Source organism: Tursiops truncatus, chromosome 12 (assembly GCF_011762595.2).
Source record: "Tursiops truncatus isolate mTurTru1 chromosome 12, mTurTru1.mat.Y, whole genome shotgun sequence".
Lineage (NCBI taxonomy): Eukaryota > Metazoa > Chordata > Mammalia > Artiodactyla > Delphinidae > Tursiops > Tursiops truncatus.
The window spans coordinates 74,348,850-74,371,249 of record NC_047045.1 but is presented as its reverse complement, the minus strand read 5'-3'; the positions used below and the strand labels follow the sequence as shown (position 1 = coordinate 74,371,249).

At 40.6% G+C, this 22,400-nt stretch overlaps 1 protein-coding gene across 18 annotated transcripts in view; it reads right to left on the bottom strand.

The window, feature by feature from the left end:
* PLEKHG1 (pleckstrin homology and RhoGEF domain containing G1) overlaps nt 1-22,400 on the bottom strand; it is a 223,045-nt gene that overhangs the window by 72,985 nt on the left and 127,660 nt on the right. For 13 of the 18 annotated variants that reach the window (XM_073789725.1, XM_073789724.1, XM_019951566.3 and 10 more), the window contains one exon: nt 15,313-15,821. The exons of 1 other annotated variant lie outside the window; for it this stretch is intronic. In XM_073789725.1, the coding sequence (XP_073645826.1) occupies nt 15,313-15,720 (408 nt within the window). In that variant the 5' untranslated portion in view covers nt 15,721-15,821. Of the gene's footprint in view, nt 1-7,250; nt 7,441-15,312; nt 15,822-21,994; nt 22,133-22,400 lie in introns of those variants that run through there. 4 more of the 18 variants (XM_033867838.2, XM_019951572.3, XM_019951561.3 and 1 more) reach the window with 3 other exon arrangements.

Here is a 22,400-nt window from a genome sequence, read left to right as displayed (position 1 = left end):
TTTAACAAAACAAAAACATTGAGAACAAGCATTCCATTTTGCTTCGGGTTGGACAGATGCTTGTAATTTCTCATCATGCCTTTATTATTTTCATACCACCCCCTTCTTACAGAGTAAGGATGAGTCTCACTTTTTATAAAGGGTCACCTCACTTTTGTTAAGGGATGAGTTATTGTATAAGAATTTTCTCTAAGTATTAAAAGTTAATTATAATTAATGAAATTCTGACACATGCTACAACATGGATGAACCTTGGAAACATTATGCTAAGTGAAAGAAGCCAGACACAGAAGGACAACTATTGTTTGATTCTAGCAAATTCACAGACAGAAAGTAGACTGGAGATTGCCAGGGACTGGGGAAGGGAGCATGGGGAGTTATTGTTTAATGGGTACAGAGTTTCTGTTTGGGATGGTAAAGAACGTTCTAGAAACGGATAGAGGTGATGGTTGCACAACACTGTGTATGTGCTGATTGCCACTGAATTGTACACTTGAAAATGGCAAATTTTATGTTATGTATATTTTACAACAGTGAAAAACATTTAAAAAGTCAAAACAGAAACAGACTCACAGACATAGAAACAAGTTTATAGTTACCAAAGGAGAAAGCGGGAGCTGGGGGGAGGGATAAATTAGGAGGTTGGGATTAACATATACACACTATTATATATAAAATAAACAACAAGGTTCTACTATACAGCACGGGGAACTATATTCAACATCTTGTAACAGCCCATAATGGAAAAGAATCTGAAAAAGAATATATCTATATCTGAATCACTTTGCTGTCCATCTAAAACTGAACACAATATTGTAAACCAACTACACTTCAATAAAAAGTCAGTTATCATAATTAAAAAATCACTTTGTATATGAAGACCAGGCATCAGGCAACATATTTTAGATGTATACTAAACATAATAAAAAATGTTCTCGCTAGTCAGGCTCATCAGTAAGGACTCAGGTTATGCTCTGGGGCATAATTCACAAGTGAAATTCACCAGGGTGAGAAGGTGCGTTTGCATCCACTCTAAATAGCTTTACCTTAATTCATTTTCTTTCTTTTTTTTTTTACATCTTTATTGGAGTATAATTGCTTTACAATGGTGTGTTAGTTTCTGCTTTATAACAAAGTGAATCAGTTATACATATACATATGTTCCCATGTCTCTTCCCTCTTGTGTCTCCCTCCCTCCCACCCTCCCTATCCCACCCCTCTAGGTGGTCACAAAGCAGGGAGCTGATCTCCCTGTGCTATGTGGGCTGCTTCCCCTTAATTCATTTTCTAAGGAGTTCTTCCTCTGGTTCCTTAGTGTCATCACAACCACTTCCTCCCGCTCCCTCCCTCCCCTTGCTGTGGGCTAGGAAACCAAATAATTAAACTTATTTTATTAATTAATTTATTTTTTGGCCATGCGGCGTGGCTTGCGGGATCTTAGTTCCCCCACCAGGGATTGAACTGGGTCCTCAGCACTGAAAGCTCGGAGTCCTAACCACTGGATGGATCACCAGGGAATTCCCTAATTAAGCTTATTTTAAACATGTAGAGTAAATAGGCTCTTCGTGAGAGCCTGGGGCCTCTCTTTGGGTAAAGACACAGGATTTACTGTTTGGCATCTGAAATATCTATTTTGGCTGCTCAAAGGGCTCACTTATTTCCTCGTTGCATTCTTGAGAGCTGAGACTGGAGGAGATGAGATCTCTAGTCATCTTTAGATTCTGGCTTCTTGAATTAGACTCATTTACAGAGGGTGAAGCTGAGGTTAGCCTGGCTGGTTGTCCATGGCACACAGCTGACTGTCAGCGTGGGACTGGAGCCCAGACCAGTGCTCTGCCCGTTAAATCAATCTCAGTTTAGCTCAGCTCAAGTCAAAATTCTGGAAATAATTTCATTCCGCCATTGCATCCCTGGCAGCCCTGTACGATATTAGAAATAAATTCCAACTACATGTAAGTATATCAGATAAACTAACAAAATCAAAACAATATATATCCTTCTTAAACTGCAAAGTTAAAATAATTTTCTGAAATAATACCTTAACGTAGATTAGCAAGAACAATATTATGATACTTTCAAATGTACCAGAAGTTACTGGCCTTTCCAAATAATACTAAGTGTATTAATAATAATGATCATATTGATAATCATTCTCACTTGAGGGCTTACTACATGCCTAGCACGGTGCTAGCATTTTGCATGGATAGTCTTATTTTCACAACAATCCTCTTATTCCCATTTTACAGGTAAAAACACTGAAACTTAGAAAAGTTTAGTAGCTTATCCAAGATCACAGAGAAAAATGGCAGAGTCAGGATTTGGATTCAGTTCTTGCAGATTCTAGCTTTTCTTCGTTTTCACCATTTCATCACAGGGGATGGGGTGGGTGGGGTAATTCGTGCTGCCTTTAAATGGACAGCGGACCTCAATGTTGATTGCTTATTGGAATATGGAGAGCTTTAAGAAAAAGCGATGTCACCCTGGGAGATTCAGATTTCATTAGTCCAGGCTACACCTGAGGGGCAGGAGTTGTAAGGCTCCCCAGGTGATACTGGAGTGCAGCCTCTGCTTCAGAAAAATCCTGTTTTTAGCTGCTCTTCCTAACCAGATTTCCTAGGTGACAGCTTTTAATTGCTCAAATAATAACCCCTTGATCCTGTCTGTGAGAGCTTATTATCCTTGATATGAACCTAGCTGATGACCAGTTAATAGTGTGTTCTCATACGGGATCTTTATGTTGCTTTACTTTGTCCTATCTTCGAAGCAGGAATTTTATTCTAGTGGATTTTCTTGCCAAAAGTAATACCTAGAACATTCTAGATAATTTTGAATATGAAGTAAATTTATACAATGTATCAGTAACCTTCTTTACCTTCTTCCTTTCAAATAGGACCTGGAACTTTAGAACCAGCTCCTACTTCAGAACAGGAGTTGGCAAGAAGGGGTCCTAGAGTATCAATTTATCTGTTAATTATTACAAATGGGCTAGCCCAGACTCTCTGGTCTTGCAGGAGACAATTTCTCATCCTCAAAAAGCTACCTATATATATGCTAGGGGAAAAAAGGTAAGGCCACAGTTTAGACGTGTCCCAAGAAGTTGCTCAGGAAGCGACCCTAATTGTTCCCACTTCCCTTCTATACCACTGTTCTGGTTTTAGTCTAAACTACGTGGTGGTTGGATGTAGAAGTGACAAGGTCTGTCCTTCACACGTATCCGTGTCAATTTCATTCTTGTCAATGGCTGAGATGTAGAAAACTGGGCAGTAAATGTAACGTGTTTCCAGAACATTTCATTAACAACTATGTATGAGAACCCTCCTTAATTGGTATCTAAGGGAAACTCAAAAAATGCTTCTTGTATTTTTCTAGTTGTTTCTAACTGAAATGGATACAGTCCCGGCACTGCCAATACTTAGCTGCAGGGTCTGGACTTGAACAGTTTTTAGCTGTTGAGAGTTTCCGCTGTGCCAGGTCCGTGCAAAGCATTGTAAGGCATTACCTTGTTCATCCTCACAACATCCTATGAGGTACGCAATACCTTTCATTTTAAGGAGAAGAAACTGAAGATTACAGAAGTTAAATAATTGTTCAAGATTACAGGTAGTAGGTGACAGAACTGAGATTTGCATCCAGTTGGAGAAATCACTTGGTTCTCTGGATCTCCATTTCCTCACCTATAAAGATGATTGGATAGAACTTGATAGTTCATTCAGCAAATATTTACTGATAGCCTATTAAGTGTCAAAGGCAGTGCTGATTGCCAGGAATAGAAAACTTACCAACACACCTTACCCTTTCAGAACCTATGGTCAGCTAGACTTCCCTGAGTCATTTTCCAGTTGTAAAACTTTGTGTGATTCTACTGAATCAAAAATTCTGCGCTATTTGAAGCAATCTAAGCATCCAACAGATGACTGGAGAAACAAAATGTGATACATGCATACGACGGAATATTATTCAACCTTAAGAAGGAAGAAAATTCTGACCTGTGCTATGACATGGATGAAACTTGAAGACATTATGCTGAGTGAAACAGTCACAAAAGAACAAGTACTGTATGATTCCACTTAAGGGAGGTATCAAAAGTAGTCAGATTCATAGAAGCAGAGAGTAAAATGGTGTTTATCAGCAGCTGGAAGGAGGGAGGGGAGGATGGGGAGTTACTGGTTAACAGGTACAGAGTTTCAAGATGAAAAGAATTCTAGGGATTGCTTGCATAACACTGTGAACGTACTTGATGCCTCTAAACTGTACATTTAAAAATGGTTAAGTCAGTAAATTTTATGTTATGTGTATTCTACCACAATTTTTTTTTTTTTTTTTTTTGCGGTACGCGGGCCTCTCACCATTGTGGCCTCTCCCGCTGCGGAGCACAGGCTCCGGACGCGCAGGCTCAGCGGCCATGGCTCACGGGCCCAGCCGCTCCGCGGCATGTGGGATCTTCCCGGACCGGGGCACGAACCCGTGTCCCCTGCATCGGCACGCGGACTCTCAACCACTGCGCCACCAGGGAAGCCCTACCACAATTTTTAAAAATGAAAAAAGGATTGCCTGAGGCTGAGGAAAGAAGAGTTAGTGTTTAATGGGTGTGCAGTTTCAATCTGGGGTGACAGAAAATTTCTGGAGATGGAAGGTGGTGATGGTTATGTAGTTCAATGTACAACAGTGTCAATGTACTTAATGTCATTGAATTGTACACTTAAAATGGTTAAAATAATAAATGTCATGTATATTTTACCAGTTTTCAAAAGATATAAAACATTCCATGTGAGCTGCTGTATTGAACAGTGCTATCCCCCTTAAGTGGCAGAGTAGTCTTGGTGGGCAGAGGAGAAACTGAAAACATGAATGATCAGAAAACAGGTTACTAAACTATGGAGGCTGACAAGTCCCACATCAGCCCAATCTACCTCTTCCTTTCCTAGGTGTTACAGAGCAGGGTTGCTTCCACACCAACTTGCTCTAGGCTTGTCAAATGACCTGGGTAGATTCTTTGATGTGATTAGTTTCACAAGGTGTAAGCAACATGTTTTCTTTGGAAGAAACTTCCAACCATGGGAAACTACTCCCAGCTGAAGGTTGGTTTGTTTTGAACACAATTTCCTGAATTCCATATTTTCTATCCACTCAGTATAACTGAATACTCAAGATGGCACACACCCAAAAGGCAGCATAATTCTACCCCAACTGAACATGACCTGTTTTAGCAAATCTTCAATAGAATTATGCCTACAGGCAGTCATTGAAATATATTAGCAGTTCTTTAGCAGACCAGTAACAATAGCTACTCAATCACCTGAGTTAACTGAAGTTTTTGAAATGACTTTTCATCAAAAATCAAAATGTTACCTTAAAAAAAAAGCTTAATAGAACGGGAAGGGACTTTTTAGTTGCAGGTATTTTTCTTAATGCTTGATCTCGCAAAAGAAATCAATGTACTCAGTTATGTCTGTAAATCGGTCTGTCCTTTGCTTTAATACATTGTCTAACTATGAATCTGCAAGTGCAGGTGGAAAATATTCTAATTTTATCATCAGAAATACACTAATATTTACCCCTTACATCTCCTTGGTGTAATGAGTTTCATAGACAGCAAGAGCTATAGTTTGTGTAAGAGTATTTGACCAAATTGTGAAAATCCTTTCAGCGAAAGAAAGATTTTTGACAACTCCACTTTCAAGTAATCATATCTGTTGGTCCCAGATTAGGGCAAAAGAAATCTATGTTTTAGTTTTCAGAAATGTAAATAAAGTCTCAAATTGCTGGGAGAGCTTGAAATTCTTTTAAACCATTTTTTTCTTACAGGGAGGAAATAAAAAGTGCTTTAGGAATATCTGTCAATGTCTTTATTAATCCTACTTAACATAAATGGAAGATCATGTTTTTTGCAACAGGTATAGTGTTCTTTAATCTTCTGGTCTGAGCAAAGGGGATGGGGGAGGGGTGAGACCTCTTTGTAACAAGTCATAATACTCCAGAGAATAAGTACAGTCAATTCTGCTTTAACATTTGCTTTGAAAACACAAATGTGTTCCCACATGATTAATATACTAGGGAGTAACTTGAACTTAAATTTCCGAATTTTGCTTAGGCAGGATTGCATCCACGATAAACACTAGGTGAGCACAGAAAAGTACAGCCACTTCCAAAGAGCAGCAGAGGAATACAAATACAAATACACACACACACACACACACCTCAAATACATACCAGCTACCTCAGTCCACCTCAGTCCACCTTGTGTGCCTCAAAGCCGCACCCATCCACGGCACGTGTATCGACTTCGCATCGATGTCAGGTAAACCTACTCCATAATAACTCACACTGCAACCCTGCACGTGGCTTCTGCTCTCTTCAGTTTTTCTCTCCTTCCTCTTAGCCTACCTTATATTTTTCCTTCTCTGTTCTTTTTCCTCTTTATTGTTCTTTTTTTCTCACTCTTTTTCTCTCACTCCTCTTTGTTCTTTTCCTCTCACAGAGGGTGGCAGCTGTGGGAATCAGTTGGCTCCCACAAGGAATTTCAGGGTTTTCTTTCGAGGTAAAGTATCATGTTTACTATAGAAGGTATATATTTCTTAACCATTTAACATGTATAAAACTGTCTCCATTTTTGTTAGATTCCTATCTTTCTTTGTGTCACTGATGATGTTTTTGAGTGTTGTGCTTGGAACCCATTTTTCCATTTCTCCCTCATATGATTTTGCATAGTGAGTGGTTTTTAGGAGCACATAGGTCGTATGTTGAATTATAGCAGAATTGATTGTAAGCACTTTGAAATTCATATAGCTCTTTACCTCTATCATCTGTACTCTCTCTCTCGGGTCTTAGACATATGATATGGAAGCTAAAAACAATCTGCAACTATAACCTCTTCTCAGATCACGAACTCTTGCAACCTGGTAAAAATGTCCTCCAACACTGGACATCTTTGGACTGACCTCAACTATTGATTCCAGCCCCAAGCTTCAAGAAGCAAGTCATAAAAACTAAAGAAGTTTGAAAAATAAAGAAGCAAGTCACAAGTCAGGATTGTCAGGAACACAAAGGTGACTTTTCCACTACCTGAGGTTTAGTATTTCTTAAGGAGACAATGAGGAACATCACTAAATTCATAATTATTATACCAACTGGTGTTCATTATGCTATTGCTACAGAGTTCTTAGTAATTTGAAAAGTGTACTCCAGGTAAAGGTTAACAATATAAATAGACTACTATTTATCAATGGTAAATTTACTTTCTCCAAGTTTACCTCTGGAAAGATGCAAGTTGACTTCAACTTCTTACGGAAAACCATCCATAATGACGTCAGTTGATTTAGGAGGTGCAGGGCCCAAGAATGTATTAAAACACTTTCAACAATTAGGTTTTTCACTGCTTCCTTTTTCTTCAAGTGTCCATAATTCTCATTTTGGCTTCTCAGAATAGCTACAGAAATGAGTCTAAGAGAAGGGCAGGGCAGTGAAAAGGAGGGCATTCAATTTTCTTATAAATTTTATCAGTGTGGCAATAAACTTGCAGCTTCCTATTAAGGGTTTGATGGCATTAGTCCATTATCCTCATTGACTCCAGTCTACTCAAGAGGTTTCCAGAACACTAGCAAGAGAAGTACCATCCCTGCCTTTGAACTATGCTAGACCCAAAAGGCCTCTTTTTAAACTGAAATACTACCTATTATGTTCAATAATTTCAAAGAGCCCTGTTGACAGGTCGTATGGATAGGAAAAACTACAAAAATAAAAGAGGAGGGGGCATTAGGAATCATGGGAGACAAAGAGGGTGGTGGTGATGGAGACATGAAAGAGGGGAGGAACAAGAGAAGATACATTGGTCTGAATCTGTTCCAGGTCCTAAATGAAGAATTCCATTTCAAACATTCTATAGGGTTATTGAGTAGAGAGAGTAACTATAATCTTGGCAGTAAGCATTATCAAAATCTTTCCTGCTTTCTTCTTCATGTATTTTTTTTAAAATTTATTTATTTATTTTTGGCTGTGTTGGGTCTTCATTGCTGTGCGTGGGCTTTTCTCTAGTTGCAGCGAGCGGGGGCTACTCTTCATTGCGGTGCGCAGGCTTCTCATTGCGGCGACTTCTCTTGTTGCGGAACACAGACTCTCGGCGCGCGGGCTTCAGTAGTTGTGGCTCGCGGGCTGAGCAGTTGTGGCGCACAGGCTTAGTTGCTCCGCGGCATGTGGGATCTTCCCGGACCAGGGCTTGAACCCGTGTCCCCTGCATTGGCAGGCGGATTCTTAACCACTGCACCACCAGGGAAGTCCCTTCTTCATGTATTTTTATTTTTACTTTTAGGGATGGTGGGACACACGGTGTAGGTTTTACAATGAGAATGTTTCAGATATATGTAATGCATGGTGTACACTGGCAATTGCTCACAAAAATGTTTCCTACTTTTTCTGGGCACACAGCTAGACTATATCTCCAAACTTAGAGTTTGATGTGGAATGAGAGACAGGGTGAGCCATTTCTATGCTTGTCCCAGAACCCCCCACCCCTTCCCCAATGCATGTCTCCATGTCCTCTTGTCCTTCTAGCTGAGATGGCACAGACCCCAGCACAACCTTTGGAGCCACGTGCTGAAGAGGACAGAGCCTCATCAGCTTGGTTCCTGAATGACTGCATGGAGAAGCACAACTCCCATGAACCTGAACACACACATACGTGACTATAAAAGGAGAAACTTCTGTTGTATTAAGTCACTAAATTTGGGGCCTATTTGTTACTGTGGCTTAGCCTACTCTTATACATTATGCCTTCCAAATTTTTGGAACAGTGATTCTCAACCAAGGGAATTTTGTCCCTCGGGGGCTATTTGGCAATGTCTAGAGGCAATTTTGGTTGTCATGAGTGGGGATGGTGGTGGTTCTATTGGCATCTAGTGGGTAGAGGCCAGGTTTGCTGCTAAACATCCTACAATGCACATGACTATCCCCCACAGCCAACATCTATCCAGCCCCAAATGTCTATTGTCCTGCTGTTGCAACACCCTGCCCTAGAGAGCTTAAGAAGAAGATCAAAATCTCTGAGCCCTCCGCTAGACAATAAGAGGAGATTTACAGTAACAGTGTAGGAGTAAAAGAGGGGCTTTAGAGTGAAACTTGGGTTCCAGCTCCAGTTCTACCACTATTTACAGACCTTGGATAAGTTCCTTTACTCTTTGTACATGCAATATTCTTGTGCTAAAAATAAGAAATGATAGTACCCACAAGATGGGGCTGTGGCTTTAAGTGCTTAATGCAGTGCCTGAAATACGGTAAGTACTCAAATATTAGTTGCCGTTAATGTTGTTTTTTGGTGTTTTTGTTATTAAGGCACATATCTAGAAAATTTAGAAGCGGTAGCTATGAAGTATGTTTACAGCTGTTCGGATTCATTGAGGTGGCAGGTGTGGTCACAGAGTTTAAGGTTTCACGTCGGTGATACTCACTGTCTACCGCGCTCCCAGAAGAATCTGACCAATATCGTTATTTTGACTAATTTCCCTAAGTTTTGACTCAAGATCTAGCCAGAACGATTTGGAGGAAATAAACTGACATCATCATTAAGTATACACGAACTCGTGTGAACAGCCCACAGCTACTTTTGCACAGCAACTCTGAAACCTCAACTCACTTTCCTTTTACTAAATGCTGCCCACCTTGGCCTATTTTCGATGTTCATTAGCAATTAATCATAAGGTATGGTCAGAACATTCTAAATGGACAAAAGACTTAAAAGGCCAGGTCCCTGCCCTCCCTCCCATATTAGGCTGCAACCAGTAGGAGAGATGAACACTCAAAATCACTATGTTCTCACCTTCTAAGTTTCTGTCGTTGTTAAGGTGACAAGAAATGAGAGTGGGGTGGGGTAGGGTAGGGAAGGAGGGGGGCAAAACAACAACAAAGAGGCATGGAAACAGTCAAAGCGAAGTTTGGGGGCCTCCTGTAGAGTGGTTAGATGTGCTATTTGAGGAATAACTTCTACATAAGCATGAAACTACTTAACAGGTTTGCTTCCAAATTACCATAGATCTTAAATGGTTTTAGGAAAGATCTCATTCACCCACCGTGATAAAAGTCCTTCGAAGGAAAAATAGACCCATTCAAACAAAAATGCTCAAATGCCATGTAAAAGAAAAAGTACATTATATTATGTCAAGTACTACAGCATAAATTCTTTGTTAAACCCACCCACATAATAAGCCTTCATTAAAAACAATCCCTGACAAGTCCTACACTCTAGCGTTGAACACATACTTCCCTCAATATTCAAAAAATCTTAGTCTAAATGAAACTCATAAAAAGTGCCAGTTTAATAACTGTTATTTAAACTGGAGGGAAAGTAGTGAGTGAGGACATCTGCAAATAGAAAGACAATAAAATCTATGACAGTTCACCACATCTCAACAGCCTTTTCCCTTGGTTCAAAACCTTTCTCCTCTTGTCAAGTATGCTAAGCAGTTATGGCTGGTCCAGGGAATGCCCATGTAAAGCCATCCTTTCACGGCCAAGGGAAAAGAGTAGCAGAGACATACACTGACGTTTCCACACCAAAACATCTTATCTCTCCAACAGAATCCAGGAAGCCAGGCTTCAAGAGAAACCACTTCCAAGCTTGACAGTGTTGTCCTTGAGGGGTGGCATAGGACAAAAGCCCACTCAGATTCCATTTTATCCAAGTCTTTGTCACCTCACCAGCCTAAGACCTAAGTCTCCAGGCAGAGTCAAGGGTGGAGTCACTGCACAAATGCCCTGGGCGTGATCACTGGGTTCCTTCATTCACTCTGCACAGATCTGGGAGAGGCTCGCTTCCCAAGCGTGAGAGTTCTCCTTCCACTAACGGATACCTCCGGTGCTAAGGGCAGCCTCTTTAAGCTATGGCAACAGGCAGAATAGCTTTCAATGTGCTTCATATCACTGAGTGTGTGGAAAGCATCCTTCTCTCATCCACCTACCCTGCCACTGTCTGTACTATCACACGATAAACAAAGAGTCCGTGTCGACCAATAAATACAAGAGCTGGGGGTTGGAGATCAACGGTATAATCCTTGTGTAGCAACAGGTTTTGAACAATGCTGAATGCTTTCAACAAGGATTGCTTAAGGCTTTGGCTCTTTAAATTTTACACAGTAAAGCTATAATAATCACTTCTTAACTTTTTAACACACTGTAAGGATAAAGGTGCTCGGAAAAGGATTTTAGCTTTCTGGAATATGATAGGAAAAAAAACCCTCACATGTTACTTTTAATATTCTACCCACTTTTTCCTCACTAAATACACGTCCTCAGCATCCCAAAAGATGATTTAATTTAGTATTTCTTATACTTCAAAGATGCCATTTTGTAGTAGGGATGTAACTTCTAATTACACAGTATTACATAATGCTATGAATTATTTAAAAACTTTCCTAAAAAGGTTAAAACAGGCCATGAACTATATCTGGGGCCAAGTTTATGAGACTGTCAAAGGCTCTTTTATAGATCATTTAGAAAGATTAAAGAAACCCCCTCTACACATGAGAGTCTCTGCTCAGTCAATCTAACGTCCCATTAAACATGAAAGAAACCCTTATTTCCTACTTTCCAGCTATGAATTTCTCCCTCTCCACAAATTGTATCATTGGCGATTTTACTTTTAACTTTTAAAACTTGCTTTCATACTTATTATCTCATTTTATCTGTGAATGCTATTAGGAGCCATATATAGAAATGGAAATAACAGCTCTATTGTTTCTTTCAGTATGGGTGATAGTCAAGACCTCACCTCTCTCTCTCTCAAGTGTCAAGTGTACAAAAGCAAATCACTAGGATGTCAGGCAAAGGAGCAGAGGATGGAGTAGCCATGGGGAGGGGATGGGGGGACAGAGAAAAGGGTCTGGGGAGGATGCAAGGGATGAAGACCAATAACAATAAGAACAGTAACATTTCTCAGTTAAATTTTCAGAAAGCATTAGGAATTCATTTTTGAATTCCTAAACGGCATGGGGAAGAAAAAAAACCCAATATATTTGGGATTATTTCAATACAATGTCTCTACGTAGGGAAAGAGAGACATACATCCTCCTTTGCCTTGTAACTAACATCTGGGAATCCTATTGCCCAGATAAGGTCAGCAGGATCTCTTCTCAGAAATAAGCTACTCTGATGCTATTTGGTACCATGTTGAGCTATCAAAGCACACAGTATTAACATCTTCTAAATCAGTGTATATATCAATGACCTTTCACAAAGATGTTTCTTTTTATAAATTCTAAGAACTAAACCTAAACCTGAGTGGTGAGGATTATGTATGGATAGGATATACTACAGATAAAATGTACCGCTTACAGGAAAATTCATTAAACCGAGACTGATTATTGAAGGATATTAGTTAGTGGGAAGTCAATAAAGTAGAGAGTGTGGACAGTCCGAAACTGTGCTACTGCATAAGTGAAAAATGACTTCCCAGTTATCTCTATAAATGATTAGATGTTTTTTTCCAGAAATAATTCTTGCTTAGAAAGTCAACGAACAAACTCTGTCTCTTTGTGTCGTGAGAGATTATGGTAGGTTGTTACTAAGTAGCCCTTTTCCCAACCGAAAATTCTGCATTTGAAAAATTGAGAATGTTAGAGAACTCAGCTAAAGAATTATAAAAACAGGTTAGAAATGGATCAAGAAAAATGGATTTTTAAAGGAGCTGACGCTTTGTATTTTAAAAGAATACCCCTCATAACAGTCTTTATTGGGTAAGGTTGCTGCAAGCTAGAAAATAATTGGTTACTCTCCAAAAAGGAAAGAACTAGATAAAACAAAATTTCACGATTTTGTGAAAATTGTGATCTTGAGAAACAGAGGTGGTCACACACAGAAGTGTGTCAAGAAGAGGCTGCAGTGACCAATCCTGATCTGAAGAGACTCTGCACTTTCCTAGGTGGGGAGGGGATGTGACTCGAAGCATCCCGGTGACTTTGGAGCAGAGCAGCATCTACTTCTTCCTACCCGGTGCCTCCTTCTATATTTGGGACATTTCTCCCAACCACCCTCCCTCCAACAACCTTCTTCATCTCTCCTCTCCCTCTTACGTGTCACCTCAGATTTTCCGTGGGTTCCTCAGAAATAATCCAATTGCCTTCAAAATAATCATGTTGGAATCACCCATTTTAAATTACTTTTTCCTAATTAAATTTCTGCTGTAGTGAATTACTAATCTGTTTATTTTTGTGAAAGACTTCAGGTAAGACAGCTAGAACTGGGCCGGTCGAGAGTGGTTTGTTCACTCTCAACCAGCAAATTCAGAAGAGGCCCGTGATGATGATAGTTTCCACTTGTTAATCGCTTACCACGTTGCAGGCGCTGCTGTGTGACCTTTTTATGTATTATCAAGTTGAATTCTCATAATAACAACCCTATAAGGCAGGTATTATTAGTTGATTTTACATTTGATGAAATGCAGGCACAAATTCATAGTCTAATACAGGGCTTGGCGAACCATGGCCCTTGGGTCCAGCCCAGCCCTAAAGTTTTCCTGGAACTTACACGCCCCTTCATCGACATAGTGTCTGGGGCTGCTGCTGGGCTACGGTGGCAGGACTGAGCAGTTAGGACTGACAGCTTAGGGCCCAGAAAGCCTAAAATATTTACTATCTGGCCCTTTATAGAAAAAGTCCACTAACCCCTAGTGTAAAACACGGCTAATGCAACGATAAAGGAAAAAAGACAAGAACATTTGGAGAGCTTGGAATAAAACTTCCGCTGAAACTTTCTTAGAAAAAAAAATGTCTTGATCTGTTTTCTTTCATACACATCTTACCTTATTTCTTCTCACCTAAGGTTTGTCAATCAGCCTCAGAAAAAAAGAGTGTTCACAGAATCCCAGCTTAGTCACTGAAGGTTTCTCTGTCAGTACGGTGAGTTTTGATGAAGTGGTAAAGTTTCCAAGAAAGAAAGAAAAAAGGACAGACCAAAGAAAGCTTTGACAACCATAAATTTCCCGAGAGGTTCCAAAATTTTGGGCAGCTCACAGGTATTTCTTCTCAAGTACAAATGACATCATTGATGAAATTAAAGAAACAATTGGCCTGGTTTATTCTACATTTGGTATCACATATTGTTTTGGTTGAGCATCAATTGATTTTTCTATTTTTACTGGGAAGTTATGTCATAACTATTTTTAGTAGACAGTGTCTGGTTCGATCATTTGTGGAACTCAACACACAATCGTGCCTTAGAATTTGTTTTTCCCCTAAAGCTATAAGAATGTATGTATTTGGTGGAGAATGTCCTCATCAGCAAATATACCACCACTTTATTCTGAAACACATTTTAGATTAAAAGTTCTAAAATCAGGAAGAAGGCACTAACGGATGAAAGAATCTGGGATAGTACTAGGCAGCAAAGGGAGTGTAGCTTTATAATAATATCAATTTGCCTTTGAACTATTAATACTAATATTTTAAAGCATTAATTGAGAATGAATTAATATCTGAGTGGCTCTGGTAATTCTTACTTTATCCTTGAAAACAACTCTAAATCAAAGTCAAATTAATAATTGAATAAATCAACTATACTCCCACATAAAATAAAAACTTAAAAAAAAGAAAGGATACAGAGAAAACAACAACAAATTAATAATTGAATTTCCAGAGTCTGCGATCTGGTACCCGAGCTGAGTTCAATTTGCAGGGAGTCAAAGAATTTATGCAAACTTGCTTATCATAAAAGAAGTGTAAATGCCTAAGAACAAGCCCAGGGTTTTTCTCTATCTTTCACCACCTTCCCTCAGATACCAACCAATACAGAAAACAGCATCAAACGGTAATTCCCAGGCTTGTTTGCATAGAAGAATCACCTGGGGAGCTTCCATAATTTCCTCCTACCCGCAGACCACACCCCAGGCCCAGGAAATCGGTCTCTGGAGGTGAGACACAGGCATCTATAGATTTGGAAGCTCCAGACACCAGGAGACAATTGTGATTAAGGCGAAGATAGCCTGATGGGCTCAATCAGTACACACCTGACACCTGCAAGTCAGGAGGCCTCCATCCTCTGCTCCACGCTCTGCCAGAGACTCTCAGACCTTTGGGGCAGGATTCACTAACACAACACACCGGTGTATGCACTGGTATCATCATTCTTACTCCTAGCGTGTAATCAATTTGTGAATGCAAATATTAAGAGGATCTTAACACAGAGAGGATGGCCCTAGGGTTTCTCTTAAGTTATGATCTGTTTAAACATTCACACCACTCTTGCATCTTAGAAGACACCTGGCTTTGCTCTTTATTTTGCGAACAGGTTGATCCTGCAGGACAAACTTTAGAAGCCGACAATCTGCCTTACCTCTACGATGCTTTTTAAATCTTGCACGTAAGTCCTTTCAGTCTCCAGAATCTCCTGCACCACTCTGTCCACATAGAGCAGCTTGGGGCTGGTGGCTGATTCTGCCCCCGTTTTGGCCGCCCCGTTGGTGTCCACTCTGTGCTGGGCCCAGGGCTGCCTCTCACTGCCCTGGTCCGTGTTCTGTTGCGCGGCTGCACCGTCCCTCGGCAGCTCGCTGCTGGAAAACGGCCTGGCTGGCATCAGCTCCAGCTTTATGGCCCCTGCTTCCTTATCCTGGGGAAACAAGCCCAAGTGGCTGTTTGAAACTAAGGTCATTCTGCTGCCAAAGGAACCATGGCTGTCCCGGGAGGAGGCCGAGGACGACGTGGAACCAAAGCTGACTGGGCGGTCGCTGTCGGAAAGCTCCATGGCTTTCAGTTGTTGAGAGCAGCGGGAGGGCCTGGCTGTGGTTTTGGGATCTGGAGCTTGTGTTACAGCTGATGACACTTCAAGACGCAACTGGTGCACATCTATACGCACGAGAAAAATAAATAAGGAAAAGGACAAGATAAGCAAGGTAGGCAAGTATTTTAAAATTGTATCAAACAGAAAGTTTAAAGGCGGTTAAAACCTAGCTCAATCTACGCAGTCAAAAGCAAAAAGGTAGCAAGTTAGTCATAGACGGAAATGTAAAGATACCCATGGGACGCTGAGTTGCAGAGTTGGAGTTTCTAAAGCATCACATGGAAATGCATCAGAATCAGAGTCTCCGGCACTACCTCGGACCTACTGACCGTCAGTCTGCGTTTTACCAAGACGCCAATGCCATGTGCGCACACTTTAAAGTTTGAGAAGCACTGCATCCACGGCCTCAAAGTGTGAGCACCTGGGCTGACTAATAGAGCAGATTAGTCCAGATCTACTAAATCAAGGCTCAGGGCTCAGGGCACAAGGAACCTAGAGCTTTAACAAGCACCACAGGTGATGCTTATGTATTTAAAACACATCCTACGTGATTCTTACGGTCTTTTGAGAAGCACTGTTTTAGATTTTAAGTATTCCACTATAATTCCACAAAATTTTAAGCTACCAACCTGGAAGCACCACTACTTGACTTAACGACGCTGACAATTTTACACTTTACTTGTACACAGCATTAAAGAAAGTGTCACATGGACAATAATTTTCTAATGCTGGGTAAGAAAACCCAAAATATTGAGACTCACATCCCCGTTAAAACTTAACCGTCCCATCAGAACATTCCTCCAAATCTCTTCTTGAAAGCTGGCATTCCATTTGCGGTATACATGGAGTTACGCTGTTACAGAGTATATTTGATGAACTACACGTTCTGCACGTAGAGTTCAATAACATGACAGTGTGACCATGCAATTAAATAACAGCACTTAAATCTTGGGTCCAAAAAAGACCTTTCATGGACTTTAAACTTGCAGAAGCTATTTTGGTGAAACACACAAAGTTCCAATCTTCTTCATTTGAAAGGCAGGATCCACACTGTATCCCCCTAGCAATGCTATCCCAGGTTTACAGAAACAAAATGCCTCGCAATAAAGAGAGTGATTAGTGAAGAAATTTGTTTCATTTCAAAATCTACCAAAATCCATGTTTATAGGTCTTGTTAGAAAAATAAGAGAGGGAAACTTAGGTATGGAAGGTTATAATAAGACAAATACAATAACAAGAATATAGACCAATGATCGTCTTTTCAAAAGGAACATGAATTTGGTTTGACTCGATAATAAAGATCATCAAACAGCTGGTACCAATATTTCCAAAATAAAAAAGAACCCATCAAGTCTATATCCTTCAACATCCAGACTTTTTCTAGATAGTTTATACCCATGGTAAATATTTGTGCAAGATTATACTGCAATTATTAAAATTATGAATGTCAAGTAAAGGAACTAATGGGTCAACAAGAAGGAATGGTAAGAAACGTGCAGAAAAGCAGTAAATTACCAGCATAACAACTACCACGTGGTATATTTGCCCCCAATTTTTAAAGCTTTTGCAATATTCTTTCTGCTTGCTCCGTAAGGGCTTTATGGCCTATAAAACATGGGTTGGTTATAGTAGTTAACATGCACCTGTGCTGAAAATCCAGCTCCAACCTGAGTGCTGGAAGAATCCAAGCAGCAGCCGGGCATTTAGGTATGTTTGCAGCAAAGGATGCTTACCCATGTCTCGGATTGGGGTTAAGCAAGTCCTGGGCAGTTCAGATTAGGAGCAGACACACCATGGCATCCATCACAACCATAAGCATGAGGCTGATGTCACTTTCAGGAATGGGCACTAACTAATATAAGTATATAAGGGTTCTTTAAGGTCCCAATGGGCGAATGAGGCTATGAATTAGGACCAAGCATAAGTTGGATGTACTACTCTATATGAAAGAGCATCTGGAAAGGTCTAGATCATCTATTCCCCATAGATTTGGATACACTGGTCTCCAGGACAACTTCTGATTTTCTGACCGGATGAGAATCAACCTTCTCTCCAGTAGAGAAAACCATATTTGACAGTAACATCACTCTTGGCAAATATTCATTATCAGGATGGTGAAAAATGAGCACAACAGAGAGACTCATTTCTTTCCTTACTTTCACTCCAAGTTAGCCAGCCAATATTGGGACCAAGGGATTACAGAGGCACAAATAATTACCAGATGTTTTAGAGGAGTCCATGTTGGGCTGCTAGGGCTGCTAGTGCCTTTTATACTTTCAAAGGCTGGAGAGGGTGGGATATGATACTCGGGTCAACAGGGATCCCTTCATGGACGGATCTTATATACCAGCATCAGTTGGACCTGGTTCCCAGGAAGGCTTCCTATGTCCCAATACCAGGCCTTGTGCTCTAGGCCACTGGACCAGCCCATTCAGAGTGCCAACTGAACAGAATAAAATAGAATATTTGAGATATTTGGTATCTCTAGTATTTAGCCAACTTGGGGTTTTCTGCCCCAAATTAAATACTTTCCAAAACTGCCAATGACAGAAGTGAAACATTTAAAGCTAGGTCATATAATGGCATATAATAGGGGACTGCATTTGTTAATGGATAACATTTTTTACGTTGATTATATAATTATAGTTTTCCCACATAAGGAAATGTACCTCATAAAAACTGTCTAGTCTTGTTCTCACCTCCTTCAAAATAATTGAAGATTTCCACTCTGTCTGGCCTATTCCTCCTAATACAATTCATCAATCATTAATATTTATCTCTAGAGCTGCACTTCTCAACACAGTAGCCCGTAGCCGCATGTGACTACTGTGCACTTGAAATGCACCTCATCCAAATTGAGATGTGCTCTAAGTGCAAAACATACACCAGCTTCCAAAGATGCGGCATGAAACTGATAAGCGTAAAATACTTAACTAATAATTTTTGTATTAATTATATGTTGACATCATTATATGTTGAAATCATACTTTGGAATAGTGGGTTAAATAAAAGATCTTCTTAAAATTATTTTCACTGGTTTCATCTTACCTTTTAAAAGGTGGCTACTAGAAAATTACAAAATATATACGTGTGTTGCATTGTATTTCAGTTGGACAATAATGATCTAGAAATCTTCTAGATAATTATATTATTCTGTAAGATTTAGACTTACTTCCTTATCAATCTTTATTCCAATAATAGTGAATGAAGAGGTAAATACAATTTGAAGTTTATCTTTTTGTACTCCATTCGTTAATATACAATATTGTTATGAGTTAGTGAAGATAGAATTGGGAGACAAGGGCTGTGTACTGGATATTGGGGTAGCTGGTTTCCCATGATAAACTGAAACACGAGAAAGAAAACTGTAGAGCAAGAAAGCTTTATCCGGGACTCCCCTGGTGGCGCAGTGGTTGAGAATCCGCCTGCCAACGCAGGGGACACAGGTTCGAGCCCTGGTCCGGGAAGATCCCACATGCTGCAGAGCAACTAAGCCCGTGCGCCACAACTACTGAGCCTGCGCTCTAGAGCCTGCGAGCCAAACTACTGAGCCCTCGTGCCACAGCTGTGCTAGAGCCTCCTTGCCTAGCGCCTGTGCTCCACAACAAGAGAAGCCACTGCAATGAGAAGCCCGTGCACCGCAATGCAGAGTAGCCCCCGCTGGCCACAAGTGGAGAAGGCCCATGCACAGCAATGAAGACCCAACGCAGCCAAAAATAAATAAATAAATGAATTTAAAAAAAAAAAAAAAAGAAGCTTTATCCTCCCCTTGAGTGAAAGGTGTTGGTGATTGTGTTAACATTTGGGTAACTTGCTGCTTTGCTTTGCTCTCCTTCTCAAAGCCTCTCTCTTTTTCTTACCAGATCTCAAACACAGGACTAATAATATAGCAACTTCTGAGAACTTGCCAATCATTGCTAATGGCCCATGTTAGTGGATCTTTTGACCATGAATACCCTAAAGGAAGCTGATTTTCCCGCCTTGAGGGTCTTGGTCCTTCTGACCCTTGGTAAACCTGGACGTGGTCGTGGCGGAAGCACGTGTAGACGGGCCTTGATTCTTACAACTAGGAGTACTGTAGCTTAAAAGCCTTCAAAATAAAAACATTCCTTCTTGTCCCATTCTCAAGAAAAAGAACAATGTGGCTGTATGGCTCCCATGTAGATAACTTCCACACATCTTACTTCATGACAAGCCTGCCTAATTTTTTTCTAGGCAAAAGAGCTTGAATTCCTTGGCTTTTCTTTGTTTGCTCTTCAAACGTCCACTATTTTAATTGCCCTCCTTTGGAATGTCACTGTCAGAATCAAAAGTAGCACTTCTTGGCTCTAACTTGCCTCTGAGGCTGATTTAGGGGTGAAGCAGAACTTTCATTGGCAGGAAAAGTCCATGCTTCTCTGACCATGTTTACAAGTTGAAGGGGAGACTGATGGGGCCACAGCCGACCACACCCTGTCACAACCCCCAAGGAGAGCTTTACAATGCAAGGCAAAACTATATGCACAGGACTTCCCTGGTGGTGCAGTGGTTAAGAATCCGCCTGCCAATGCAGGGGACATGGGTTCGAGCCCTGGTCTGGGAAGATCCCACATGCTGCAGAGCAACTAAGTCCATGCATCACAACTACTGAGCCTGCACTCTAGAGCCCAAGAGCCACAACTACTGAGCCCACGTGCCACAACTACTGAAGCCTGCATGCCTAGAGCTCGTGCTCCGCAGCACGAGAAGCCTGTGCACCACAATGAAGAGTAGCCCCCACTCGCTGCAACTAGAGAAAGCCCGCGTGCAGCAACGAAGACCGCATGCAGCCAAAAATAGATGAATGAATGAATGAATGAATTAAAAAAAAAAAACTATATGCACAGCTGGGAGGAGGAGTGATCAGGACTTCCAAATTCTGCTCATTGCTACTCTAGACTTCAAATACCTAATTGGAGTTCCTTGGCAGGACAGTCATGGACATCAAGAGAATGTATAGTGCTCAGGAACAATGAATAACTAAAATTATGTAGTTCCTTGTTACACTCTCTGTGAAGAGGAGGAAATAGAGGGACTAAAGTATAAGCAAGAAGTTATTCTATCAGCCAGCAATGTTCACTTTGAGTCTTTGGTAGAGCCTCAAAGTTGTAAACTGACTTGATGATTCAAAAATAAACAAACTTTTGAGTCAAAGTTATAAAGATATTCATTTATATATTTCAAAGACAACACCAACTATTTGAGGAGTTCTCCTCTACACATCTCTGGGTTAATAGTGAAGGGCTCAGTAGATAAAAGCTACCAGATATCAACCTCTTCGTTTTCTAAAATACCAACATGATTCTTGTATTAATGGTAAGTCCAAGGCTACAATTACACGTTTTTGCTCAGAGTGTTCAATCCAAGGAACATGATTTTCTTTTTTTTTTTTTTTTTTGATTTTCATTTTTATTTGTAGCTGTTTGGTAATGAAGAAGTAAAAAAATCTTCTTACCATGCTAATTTCTTAGTTTTGACCAGTGTATTCTGGTAATGCAAGATGTTAACACTGGGGGAAGCTGGATGAAGGGCATATGGAAACACTTAACTATTCGGCAAATTTTCTGTAAATTAAAAAATTTTCCAAAATAAATAATTTTAAAAAGTCTTGTTACCACTGAAGAGTCAGTAAAGCAAAAATTTGGACAAGAAGATCAAGGATAGGAAAAGCTGCTTTGCAAAAATGCTTTTGTTCAAACAAGAGGTGAGGGGTTGAAAGAGAATCAAAGATTTCTTTGGGCTGTAAAGTCTGATACTAAATATTCAGATTATTTACTAACTGGTTCCTATCCAGTCAGTGAAAACTAAGAGGTACAACGGCTCCTGCTGTTGAGTAGGGATTGAGTTAGATAGCCCTAATTAATGCAACTAACATATTAGCTAAATTGCCTTAGCTAAGGTGGTGACTCCTGAATTTCTATTCGGGTCACAGGCATGTCGGTTTGGTTAGAAGAGGACCTAAGGGAATTCCCTTAAGTCTCTTCATGTAAATACAGTTTTTTTACTTTTACTATCTGCTTTTTGAAGGTGATCTGGTGTGGGAGGTGAAGGAGATTATGGGGCGGGGTTAAAGCTACTCTGTGGGTTGCTATCACTTTCAGGGGGATGGGTAGTTGCCCACCAAAACCCACCCCCCCTTCTTCTTTAGTGAATAGAGTTTCAGCTGAGCACACTTCCCAGCCTCCTGTTATTAGATGTGGCCATGTGGTCACGTTCTCACCTGTGGAAAAGATATATGTCCCTCTGGGGGTCCACTTTTCAAGCATCAGACACTGGTCCTCCACGTTCTTCTCCCTTCCCACGGGGACCCAGATGTGGCAGGGATCTTTGCCTGAGCCATGAACATGACACCAATGCCCTACAGTGTGGCAGAGCACGAAGACAGAAGGGCCTTGCAATAACTGGGTCTGGATGTGCCCTGAGCCACCCCATTAAAAAGTCTGGTTATCCTGAAACTGATGTGCTGTGGAGAAACCATGTGGTGAGACCCCATTGATATGCAGAGAGAAGCTGAAGGGATGCTGGCTGACCTGGCCCCTGCTGTCTGAGAGTTTCCAGCTCAGGCACCAGATGTGTGAGAGAGCAGCCTCTGAGATGACCCCAGCCCTGTCATGTCTGACTGCAGC